The sequence below is a fragment of the Pararge aegeria genome, chromosome 24 (assembly GCF_905163445.1).
Source record: "Pararge aegeria chromosome 24, ilParAegt1.1, whole genome shotgun sequence".
Classification (NCBI taxonomy): Eukaryota; Metazoa; Arthropoda; class Insecta; order Lepidoptera; family Nymphalidae; genus Pararge; species Pararge aegeria.
This window is the reverse complement of record NC_053203.1, coordinates 6,699,690-6,714,703: the sequence shown is the minus strand read 5'-3', so window position 1 is coordinate 6,714,703 and position 15,014 is coordinate 6,699,690. Positions and strand designations below refer to the sequence as shown.

At 19.8% G+C, this 15,014-nt stretch overlaps 2 protein-coding genes across 2 annotated transcripts in view; one reads left to right on the top strand and one right to left on the bottom strand.

The window, feature by feature from the left end:
- The window catches only part of LOC120634567 (probable cation-transporting ATPase 13A3), a 113,065-nt gene that overhangs the window by 54,540 nt on the left and 43,511 nt on the right, over positions 1-15,014 (top strand). The gene's annotated exons all lie outside the window — the stretch shown is intronic.
- Positions 12,472-14,527, bottom strand: LOC120634568. Its single transcript, XM_039905269.1, has 2 exons — positions 14,297-14,527; positions 12,472-13,417 (listed from the first exon to the last, which is right to left on the bottom strand). Exons 1-2 carry the CDS (start codon positions 14,485-14,487, stop codon positions 12,910-12,912), a joined length of 699 nt encoding a protein of 232 aa, XP_039761203.1. The 5' UTR covers positions 14,488-14,527; the 3' UTR covers positions 12,472-12,909.

The following is a 15,014-nucleotide window of genomic DNA, read 5'->3' as shown; positions in this document are numbered from 1 at the left end:
ATTATTTACTTAAGTACATAATTTACTTATATAGATTATGTACTTAAATACATTATATACTGAAATATATTATATACGTAAGTACATAATTTACTAAAGTACATTAAATACTTAAATACATTACTAACTGAAGTACATAATTTACTTATGTACCTTATGTACTTTAATACATTATATACTAAAGTATATGATTTACTTAAGTACATTATTTACTTATTTACATTATATACTTAAGTACATTATGTACTAAAATACATTATATACTTAAATACCTTATATACTTAAGTACATTATGTACTTAAATACATTATATACTTAAGTATATTATTTACTTATGTACATTATGTACTTAAATACATTATATACTTAAATACATTATTTACTTTAGTAAATAATTTACTTAAATACCTTATATACTTAGGTACATTATTAACTTAAATACATTATATACTTAAGTACAAAATTTACGTATGTACATTGTTCTTTAATACATTATATACTATAAAACATAATATACTTAAGTATATGATTTACTTAAGTACATTCTTTACTTATTTACATTATATACTAATACATGAGTACATTATATACCAAAATACATTATATAAAAACATTAGATACTTCAGTACATTATTTACTTAAGTTCATTATATACTTAAGTACATTATTTACTTAAATACATTATACACTTAAGTACATTATGTACTTAAATACATTATATACTGAAATACCTTATATACTTAAGTACATTATTAACTTAAGTACATTATATACTTAAGTACATTATTTACCTATGTACATTATGTACATAAATACATTATATACTTAAGTATATTATTTACTTTTGTACATTAAATACTTAAATACATTATTTACTGAAGTACATAATTTACTTATGTACCTTATGTACTTTAATACATTATATACTTAAGTATATGATTTACTTAAGTACATTATATACTTAAGTACATTATATACTTAAATACCTTATATACTTAAGTACATTATTAACTTAAGTACATTATTTACCTATGTACATTATGTACTTAAATAAATTATTTACTTAAGTACATTATTTACTTATGTACATTATGTACTTAAATACATTATATACTTTAGTAAATTATTTACTTAAGTACATTATTTTCTTTAGTACATTATATACTTAAGTACATTATTTACTTATGTACATTATGTACTTAAATACATTATATACTTAAGTATATTGTTTACTTATGTGCATTATGTACTTAAATACATTATATACTTAAATACATTATTTACTTAAGTAAATTATTTACTACATTATATACTTACATTATATACTTAAGAACATTATGAACTTAAATACATTATATAATTAAATACCTTATATACTTAAGTACATTATTTACCTATGTACATTATGTACTTAAATACATTATATACTTAAGTACATTATTTACTTAATTACATTATTTACTTAAGTACATTATTTACTTATTTACATTATATACTTAAGTACATTATGTACTAAAATACATTATATACTTAAGTATATTATTTACTTATGTACATTATGTACTTAAATACATTATATACTTAAATACATTATTTACTTTAGTAAATTATATACTTAAGTATATTGTTTACTTATGTACATTATATACTTAAGTATATGATTTACTTAAGTACATTATTTACTAATTTACATTATATACTTAAGTACATTATGTACTAAAATACATTATATACATAAGTACATTATTTACCTATGTACATTATGTACTGAAATACCTTATATACTTAAGTACATTATTAACTTAAGTACATTATATACTTAAGTACATTATATACTTAAATACCTTATATACTTAAGTACATTATTAACTTAAGTACATTATTTACTTATGTACATTATGTACTTAAATACATTATATACTTAAGTATATTGTTTACTTATGTACATTATGTACTTAAATACATTATATACTTAAATACATTATTTACTTAAGTAAATTATTTACTTCATTATATACTTACATTATATACTTAAGAACATTATGTACTTAAATACATTATATAATTAAATACCTTATATACTTAAGTACATTATTTACCTATGTACATTATGTACTTAAATACATTATATACTTAAGTACATTATTTACTTAATTACATTATTTACTTAAGTACATTATTTACTTATTTACATTATATACTTAAGTACATTATGTACTAAAATACATTATATACTTAAGTATATTATTTACTTATGTACATTATGTACTTAAATACATTATATACTTAAATACATTATTTACTTTAGTAAATTATATACTTAAGTATATTGTTTACTTATGTACATTATATACTTAAGTATATGATTTACTTAAGTACATTATTTACTTATATACATTATATACTTAAGTACATTATGTACTAAAATACATTATATACATAAGTACATTATTTACCTATGTACATTATGTACTTAAATACATTATATACTTAAGTACATTATTTACTTATCTACATTATGTACTTAAATACATTATATACTTAAATACATTATTTACTTATGTACATTATGTACTTAAATACATTATATACTTAAATACATTATATACTTTAGTAAATTATTTACTTAAGTACATTATATACTTAAGTACATTATTTACTTAAGTACATAATTTACTTATATAGATTATGTACTTAAATACATTATATACTGAAATATATTATATACGTAAGTACATAATTTACTTAAGTACATTAAATACTTAAATACATTACTAACTGAAGTACATAATTTACTTATGTACCTTATGTACTTTAATACATTATATACTTAAGTATATGATTTACTTAAGTACATTATTTACTTATTTACATTATATACTTAAGTACATTATGTACTAAAATACATTATATACTTAAATACCTTATATACTTAAGTACATTATGTAGTTATATACATTATATACTTAAGTATATTATTAACTTATGTACATTATGTACTTAAATACATTATATACTTAAATACATTATTTACTTTAGTAAATTATTTACTTAAATACCTTATATACTTAGGTACATTATTAACTTAAATACATTATATACTTACTTACATTATATACTTAAGTACATTATTTACTAAAGTTCATTATGTACTTAAATACATTGTATAATTAAGTACATAATTTACTTATGTACATTGTTCTTTAATACATTATATACTATAAAACATAATATACTTAAGTATATGATTTACTTAAGTACATTCTTTACTTATTTACATTAAATACTTCAGTACATTATGTACTTAAATACATTATATACTTACATTATATACTTAAGTACATTATGTACTTAAATACATTATAAATTTAAATACCTTATATACTTAAGTACATTATTTACCTATGTACATTATGTACTTAAATACATTATACACTTAAGTACATTATATACTTGAGAACATTATATACTTAAGTATATTATTTATTTAAGTACATTATTTACTTATTTACATTATATACTAATACATGAGTACATTATATACTAAAATACATTATATATTTAAATATATTAGATACTTTAGTACATTATTTACTTAAGTTCATTTTATACTTAAGTACATTATTTACTCAAATACATTATACACTTAAGTACATTATGTACTTAAATACATTATATACTGAAATACCTTATATACTTAAGTACATTATTAACTTAAGTACATTATATACTTAAGTACATTATTTACCTATGTACATTATGTACTTAAATACATTATATACTTAAGTATATTGTTTACTTAAGTACATTATATACTTAAGTACATTATAAATTTAAATACCTTATATACTTAAGTACATTATTTACCTATGTACATTATGTACTTAAATACATTATACACTTAAGTACATTATATACTTGAGAACATTATATACTTAAGTATATTATTTATTTAAGTACATTATTTACTTATTTACATTATATACTAATACATGAGTACATTATATACTAAAATACATTATATATTTAAATATATTAGATACTTTAGTACATTATTTACTTAAGTTCATTTTATACTTAAGTACATTATTTACTCAAATACATTATACACTTAAGTACATTATGTACTTAAATACATTATATACTGAAATACCTTATATACTTAAGTACATTATTAACTTAAGTACATTATATACTTAAGTACATTATTTACCTATGTACATTATGTACTTAAATACATTATATACTTAAGTATATTGTTTACTTATGTACATTATGTACTTAAATACATTATTTACTAAAGTACATAATTTACTTATATAGATTATGTACTTAAATACATTATATACTGAAATATGTTATATACGTAAGTACATAATTTACTAAAGTACATTAAATACTTAAATACATTATATACTTAAGTACATTATTAACTTAAGTACATTATATACTTAGGTACATTATTTACCTATGTACATTATGTACTTAAATACACTATATACTTAAGTATATTGTTTACTTTAGTAAATTATTTACTACATTATATACTTACATTATATACTTAAGAACATTATGTACTTAAATACATTATATATTTAAATACCTTATATACTTTAGTACATTATTTACCTATGTACATTATGTACTTAAATACATTATATACTTAAGTACATTATTTACTTAATTACATTATTTACTTATTTACATTATATACTAATACTTGAGTACATTATATACTGAAGTATATTATTTATTTAAGTACATTATTTACTTATTTACATTATATACTAAAATACATTATATATTGAAATACATTAGATACTTCACTACATTATTTACTTAAGTTCATTATATACTTAAGTACATTATTTACTTAAATACATTATATACTTACATTATACACTTAAGTACATGATGTACTTAAATACATTATATACTGAAATACCTTATATACTTAAGTACATTATTTACTTATGTACATTATGTACTTAAATACATTATATACTTTAGTAATTTATTTACTTAAGTACATTATATACTTAAGTACATTATTTACTTAAGTACATTAAATACATTATTTACTGAAGTACATAATTTACTTATGTACCTTATGTACTTTAATACATTATATACTTAAGTATATGATTTACTTATGTACATTAAATACTTAAATACATTATTTACTGAAGTACATAATTTACTTATGTACCTTATGTACTTTAATACATTATATACTTAAGTATATGATTTACTTAAGTACATTATTTACTTATTTACATTATATACTTAAGTACATTATGTACTAAAATACATTATATACATAAGTACATTATTTACCTATGTACATTATGTACTTAAATACATTATATACTTAAGTACATTATTTACTTATCTACATTATGTACTTAAATACATTATATACTTAAATACATTATTTACTTATGTACATTATGTACTTAAATACATTATATACTTTAGTAAATTATTTACTTAAGTACATAATATACTTAAGTACATTATTTACTTAAGTACATAATTTACTTATATAGATTATGTACTTAAATACATTATATACTGAAATATATTATATACGTAAGTACATAATTTACTTAAGTACATTAAATACTTAAATACATTACTAACTGAAGTACATAATTTACTTATGTACCTTATGTACTTTAATACATTATATACTAAAGTATATGATTTACTTAAGTACATTATTTACTTATTTACATTATATACTTAAGTACATTATGTACTAAAATACATTATATACTTAAATACCTTATATACTTAAGTACATTATGTAGTTATATACATTATATACTTAAGTATATTATTAACTTATGTACATTATGTACTTAAATACATTATATACTTAAATATATTATTTACTTTAGTAAATTATTTACTTAAATACCTTATATACTTAGGTACATTATTAACTTAAATACATTATATACTTAAGTACAAAATTTACGTATGTACATTGTTCTTTAATACATTATATACTATAAAACATAATATACTTAAGTATATGATTTACTTAAGTACATTCATTACTTATTTACATTATATACTAATACATGAGTACATTATATACCAAAATACATTATATAAAAACATTAGATACTTCAGTACATTATTTACTTAAGTTCATTATATACTTAAGTACATTATTTACTTAAATACATTATACACTTAAGTACATTATGTACTTAAATACATTATATACTGAAATACCTTATATACTTAAGTACATTATTAACTTAAGTACATTATATACTTAAGTACATTATTTACCTATGTACATTATGTACTTAAATACATTATATACTTAAGTATATTATTTACTTTTGTACATTAAATACTTAAATACATTATTTACTGAAGTACATAATTTACTTATGTACCTTATGTACTTTAATACATTATATACTTAAGTATATGATTTACTTAAGTACATTATATACTTAAGTACATTATATACTTAAATACCTTATATACTTAAGTACATTATTAACTTAAGTACATTATTTACCTATGTACATTATGTACTTAAATAAATTATTTACTTAAGTACATTATTTACTTATGTACATTATGTACTTAAATACATTATATACTTTAGTAAATTATTTACTTAAGTACATTACATACTTAAGTACATTATTTTCTGTAGTACATTATATACTTAAGTACATTATTTACTTATGTACATTATGTACTTAAATACATTATATACTTAAGTATATTGTTTACTTATGTACATTATGTACTTAAATACATTATATACTTAAATACATTATTTACTTAAGTAAATTATTTACTACATTATATACTTACATTATATACTTAAGAACATTATGAACTTAAATACATTATATAATTAAATACCTTATATACTTAAGTACATTATTTACCTATGTACATTATGTACTTAAATACATTATATACTTAAGTACATTATTTACTTAATTACATTATTTACTTAAGTACATTATTTACTTATTTACATTATATACTTAAGTACATTATGTACTAAAATACATTATATACTTAAGTATATTATTTACTTATGTACATTATGTACTTAAATACATTATATACTTAAATACATTATTTACTTTAGTAAATTATATACTTAAGTATATTGTTTACTTATGTACATTATATACTTAAGTATATGATTTACTTAAGTACATTATTTACTAATTTACATTATATACTTAAGTACATTATGTACTAAAATACATTATATACATAAGTACATTATTTACCTATGTACATTATGTACTGAAATACCTTATATACTTAAGTACATTATTAACTTAAGTACATTATATACTTAAGTACATTATATACTTATATACCTTATATACTTAAGTACATTATTAACTTAAGTACATTATTTACTTATGTACATTATGTACTTAAATACATTATATACTTAAGTATATTGTTTACTTATGTACATTATGTACTTAAATACATTATATACTTAAATACATTATTTACTTAAGTAAATTATTTACTACATTATATACTTACATTATATACTTAAGAACATTATGTACTTAAATACATTATATAATTAAATACCTTATATACTTAAGTACATTATTTACCTATGTACATTATGTACTTAAATACATTATATACTTAAGTACATTATTTACTTAATTACATTATTTACTTAAGTACATTATTTACTTATTTACATTATATACTTAAGTACATTATGTACTAAAATACATTATATACTTAAGTATATTATTTACTTATGTACATTATGTACTTAAATACATTATATACTTAAATACATTATTTACTTTAGTAAATTATATACTTAAGTATATTGTTTACTTATGTACATTATATACTTAAGTATATGATTTACTTAAGTACATTATTTACTTATATACATTATATACTTAAGTACATTATGTACTAAAATACATTATATACATAAGTACATTATTTACCTATGTACATTATGTACTTAAATACATTATATACTTAAGTACATTATTTACTTATCTACATTATGTACTTAAATACATTATATACTTAAATACATTATTTACTTATGTACATTATGTACTTAAATACATTATATACTTAAATACATTATATACTTTAGTAAATTATTTACTTAAGTACATTATATACTTAAGTACATTATTTACTTAAGTACATAATTTACTTATATAGATTATGTACTTAAATACATTATATACTGAAATATATTATATACGTAAGTACATAATTTACTTAAGTACATTAAATACTTAAATACATTACTAACTGAAGTACATAATTTACTTATGTACCTTATGTACTTTAATATATTATATACTTAAGTATATGATTTACTTAAGTACATTATTTACTTATTTACATTATATACTTAAGTACATTATGTACTAAAATACATTATATACTTAAATACCTTATATACTTAAGTACATTATGTAGTTATATACATTATATACTTAAGTATATTATTAACTTATGTACATTATGTACTTAAATACATTATATACTTAAATACATTATTTACTTTAGTAAATTATTTACTTAAATACCTTATATACTTAGGTACATTATTAACTTAAATACATTATATACTTACTTACATTATATACTTAAGTACATTATTTACTAAAGTTCATTATGTACTTAAATACATTGTATAATTAAGTACATAATTTACTTATGTACATTGTTCTTTAATACATTATATACTATAAAACATAATATACTTAAGTATATGATTTACTTAAGTACATTCTTTACTTATTTACATTAAATACTTCAGTACATTATTTACTTAAATACATTATATACTTACATTATATACTTAAGTACATTATGTACTTAAATACATTATATATTTAAATACCTTATATACTTAAGTACATTATTTACTTATGTACATTATGTACTTAAATACATTATACACTTAAGTACATTATATACTTGAGAACATTATATACTTAAGTATATTATTTATTTAAGTACATTATTTACTTATTTACATTATATACTAATACATGAGTACATTATATACTAAAATACATTATATATTTAAATATATTAGATACTTTAGTACATTATTTACTTAAGTTCATTTTATACTTAAGTACATTATTTACTTAAATACATTATACACTTAAGTACATTATGTACTTAAATACATTATATACTGAAATACCTTATATACTTAAGTACATTATTAACTTAAGTACATTATATACTTAAGTACATTATTTACTTATGTACATTATGTACTTAAATACATTATTTACTTTAGTAAATTATTTACTTAAGTACATTATGTACTTAAATACATTATATACTTAAATACCTTATATACTTAAGTACATTATTAACTTAAGTACATTATTTACCTATGTACATTATGTACTTAAATACATTATATACTTAAGTACATTATTTACTTAAGTACATTAAATACTTAAATACATTACTAACTGAAGTACATAATTTACTTATGTACCTTATGTACTTTAATATATTATATACTTAAGTATATGATTTACTTAAGTACATTATTTACTTATTTACATTATATACTTAAGTACATTATGTACTAAAATACATTATATACTTAAATACCTTATATACTTAAGTACATTATGTAGTTATATACATTATATACTTAAGTATATTATTAACTTATGTACATTATGTACTTAAATACATTATATACTTAAATACATTATTTACTTTAGTAAATTATTTACTTAAATACCTTATATACTTAGGTACATTATTAACTTAAATACATTATATACTTACTTACATTATATACTTAAGTACATTATTTACTAAAGTTCATTATGTACTTAAATACATTGTATAATTAAGTACATAATTTACTTATGTACATTGTTCTTTAATACATTATATACTATAAAACATAATATACTTAAGTATATGATTTACTTAAGTACATTCTTTACTTATTTACATTAAATACTTCAGTACATTATTTACTTAAATACATTATATACTTACATTATATACTTAAGTACATTATGTACTTAAATACATTATATATTTAAATACCTTATATACTTAAGTACATTATTTACCTATGTACATTATGTACTTAAATACATTATACACTTAAGTACATTATATACTTGAGAACATTATATACTTAAGTATATTATTTATTTAAGTACATTATTTACTTATTTACATTATATACTAATACATGAGTACATTATATACTAAAATACATTATATATTTAAATATATTAGATACTTTAGTACATTATTTACTTAAGTTCATTTTATACTTAAGTACATTATTTACTTAAATACATTATACACTTAAGTACATTATGTACTTAAATACATTATATACTGAAATACCTTATATACTTAAGTACATTATTAACTTAAGTACATTATATACTTAAGTACATTATTTACCTATGTACATTATGTACTTAAATACATTATATACTTAAGTATATTGTTTACTTATGTACATTATGTACTTAAATACATTATTTACTAAAGTACATAATTTACTTATATAGATTATGTACTTAAATACATTATATACTGAAATATGTTATATACGTAAGTACATAATTTACTAAAGTACATTAAATACTTAAATACATTATATACTTAAGTACATTATTAACTTAAGTACATTATATACTTAGGTCATTATTTACCTATGTACATTATGTACTTAAATACACTATATACTTAAGTATATTGTTTACTTTAGTAAATTATTTACTACATTATATACTTACATTATATACTTAAGAACATTATGTACTTAAATACATTATATATTTAAATACCTTATATACTTTAGTACATTATTTACCTATGTACATTATGTACTTAAATACATTATATACTTAAGTACATTATTTACTTAATTACATTATTTACTTATTTACATTATATACTAATACTTGAGTACATTATATACTGAAGTATATTATTTATTTAAGTACATTATTTACTTATTTACATTATATACTAAAATACATTATATATTGAAATACATTAGATACTTCACTACATTATTTACTTAAGTTCATTATATACTTAAGTACATTATTTACTTAAATACATTATATACTTACATTATACACTTAAGTACATGATGTACTTAAATACATTATATACTGAAATACCTTATATACTTAAGTACATTATTTACTTATGTACATTATGTACTTAAGTACATTAAATACATTATTTACTGAAGTACATAATTTACTTATGTACCTTATGTACTTTAATACATTACATACTTAAGTATATGATTTACTTATGTACATTAAATACTTAAATACATTATTTACTGAAGTACATAATTTACTTATGTACCTTATGTACTTTAATACATTATATACTTAAGTATATGATTTACTTAAGTACATTATTTACTTATTTACATTATATACTTAAGTACATTATGTACTAAAATACATTATATACTTAAATACCTTATATACTTAAGTACATTATGTACTTAAATACATTATATACTTAAGTATATTATTTACTTATGTACATTATGTACTTAAATACATTATTTACTTTAGTAAATTATTTACTTAAGTACATTATGTACTTAAATACATTATATACTTAAATACCTTATATACTTAAGTACATTATTAACTTAAGTACATTATTTACCTATGTACATTATGTACTTAAATACATTATATACTTAAGTACATTATTTACTTATGTACATTATGTACTTAAATACATTATATACTTTAGTAAATTATTTACTTAAGTACATTACATACTTAAGTACATTATTTTCTTTAGTACATTATATACTTAAGTACATTATATACTTAAATACATTATATACTTTAGTAAATTATTTACTTAAGTACATTATATACTTAAGTACATTATTTTCTTTAGTACATTATATACTTAAGTACATTATTTACTGAAGTACATAATTTACTTATGTACCTTATGTACTTTAATACATTATATACTATAATACATAATATACTTAAGTATATGATTTACTTAAGTACATTATTTACTTATTTACATTATATACTTCAGTACATTATTTACTTAAATACATTATATACTTAAGTACATTATGTACTTAAATACATTATATACTTAAATACCTTATATACTTAAGTACATTATGTACTTAAATACATTTACTTAAGTATATTATTTACTTATGTACTTAAATACATTATATACTTAAATAGATTATTTACTTAAGTACATTATGTACTTAAATACATTATTTACCTATGTACATTATGTACTTAAATACATTATATACTTAAGTACATTATTTACTTATGTACATTATGTACTTAAATACATTATATACTTAAGTACATTATTTACTTAAGTTCATTTTATACTTAATTACATTATTTTATTTTAGTGTTGAAAGGCGCACGAGAGAAAGATGGGCGCGTAGCATTAGCAGGTCACGTCGATGAGTCAGCATAGGCTGGGCTGGTGCCGCTACGAGTGACAGAAGTAGGCTGGCGCGAGGTATCGGACATGGTTGTGAGACGTGCACTGTGCTTAGCAGCGGACATCACCTCTAAGGCTGCTAACTCCTTCTCAAGGAAGTCCAAAATCACTAACAAGCGGAATGTCACTTGAAGATTTTAAACATAATTCGAAACGTCTGCGAATACTAGGAGTTATTTTACGAAGTAAAATATTTAAAAGTGGAAAACTCCACTGTTGAACTGGTAAATCTAGCGATTTTAAGGCAGTTAAATTATCGTGGCATAAATTGATCATGTCTCTTAGACTATGTTCTAATTTTTATCGTTAAATGGATTGGCATCGAATATTCTGTCGAAGTGTTTCGTTGCAATAATCCTCTTATTGTCGTAACGATTTATTAACATTTTGATAATTCGAATCGGTTACGGGAAAAGATTTTATTAGATTTAACGGTTCATCACGTAATGACAACAATAAATAACGAAAACGTTGCACATCAGATAATTCTTCATAATCGTGAACTAAAGACTTGAACAAGTCGTAGAATACATTCCGTTCAGTAACATTGCCGCTAAAAGTAGGCAGTGAAATAGTAGGTAGTTTTATCTTCGTTGGATGACGATGAAATAAAGGAGGTGTTGTTACATGAACCGAACTATTTTTTCTGATATTAATTTTTGAATTGTCTAATACAATTTGAACAACATAACATAAGTTATCAAATTTATCGCGAATGGCTAATTGGTCTTCATGGTTAAACTCACCCTTTTTTGCTAAGTGTTTTTCTATTTTACTTTGAACTGAGTGAAACTGTTTCTTAATATTATTCAATTCCCTCGATCGAAACTCTGCTTCATTGTCAATGCAATCAGCCATGCGTTGAATACTATTAAGAGAAAGATCTCTTTCGAAGATTAATTGAATTAACTCCATATTGAAAATAATATATGTAACTCGCTAATACGGCTATAATTCTATTTATTATATCAGTATTGTGTATATAGCACGAAGATGCTTAAATATTACATATATTAGGACGAAAACAAAAATATAATTTTATGATAGGTATGAAAAGTATGAAATCGGCATGTAGTGCCTGGGTATGATAGTAGTATTGTGAATGTAAAAAAAATGTAAATTACGTGTACAGTACGATGATACTGCTTGCTTTGTTCGAAGAAACAAAAACAAAACGTAAGTTATGGTGTAGTATGGAAATGTAATGATATTTATTGTCCTGTTCGAAAAAAACAAAGACAAAGTATGGAATACGGGTTATAGCACGAAAATGCTACTTGTCTTGTTCGAAAAAACAAAGACAAGCCGTAAATGTAAAAATGTATTGTTAGTTGAATTATGATTGCTATGTCTAAGTGAATGTACCTTTATAACACGGCTGTTGCGGACGGAACGCGTTGCATTCAACGTTTTAAAAAAATTAATGTAAATTGCAAAATACGTAATATGTTGAAATATCAATTGGATTAGTTAGATTATGATAAAATAACACTGTACGCATAAGTATTATCGAAAAATAATACGTGTTTTTTGAGAAATAACGATGTAATGCAATCGGTATGTGGGTAGTTTTGTCACTTGTGAACAAAGGAATATTACGAAATAAGCTAAATAGTGCAAGCACTAATACTTTAAGTATTAGTGCTTGCCTTGGTAATAAAAGATTCGGCTCGTAGGAAAAGTTTGTATGGAATATTTGTAACGTATTAAAGTTCTAACACTGAAAGTATGCACGTATGCCACTTACCGGTCGATGCAGGATTCTCCTATTTGGGGTACCCCGCTCCTGGCTCCATAGGTCTTATCGGCGGTTTCAAGTATAGATGCTGGCAGCGATAGTCGAAGATAGTGGATGATAAGAAAGTGTTGAAGTCCCGAATTAACAAGGACGCGCGCGCCTTTGTACGTTAGCGAGAATAGTCCGAAAGCGAATGACATTTGAAAGTTGATAGGTAGGTGGCGCTAGCGAACGTTTGGAATCGTGACATTTACATTCCTTTTCAGTGTTAGATAATAAGATAGAAAATAATAAATTATTATAAATAAAATAAAAATAAAGTATTTATGCTGCACTTTGCAAACGTTTGATATACGGAACATGTACTTAAGTAAATAATTCATTTAAGTATAATGTACTTCAGTATATAATGTAAATAAGTATATTATGTATTTAAGTAAATAATGTAAGTATATAATGTATTTAAGTAAATAATGTTCTTAAGTAAATAAGGTACTTAAGTAAATCATGTAAATAAGTATATAATGTATTTAAGTACATAATGCACTTAAGTAAATAATGTACTTAAGTAAATAATGTAAATAAGTAAATCATGTACTTAAGTAAATAATATACTTAAGTATATAATGTAAGTAAGAATATAATGTATTTAAGTATATAATGTTTTTACGTGAATAATGTACTTAAATAAATTATTTACTTAAGTACATTATTCACTTAAATCATT

Excerpts from the sequence above, each read along its gene's own strand:
- LOC120634568 (XM_039905269.1), bottom strand. The coding sequence starts at position 14,487 with ATGTCATTCGCTTTCGGACTATTCTCGCTAACGTACAAAGGCGCGCGC. Across the intron at positions 13,418-14,296 it reads GGAGAATCCTGCATCGACCG|TATTCAACGCATGGCTGATT; the intron begins GTAAGTGGCATA and ends TTCTCTTAATAG.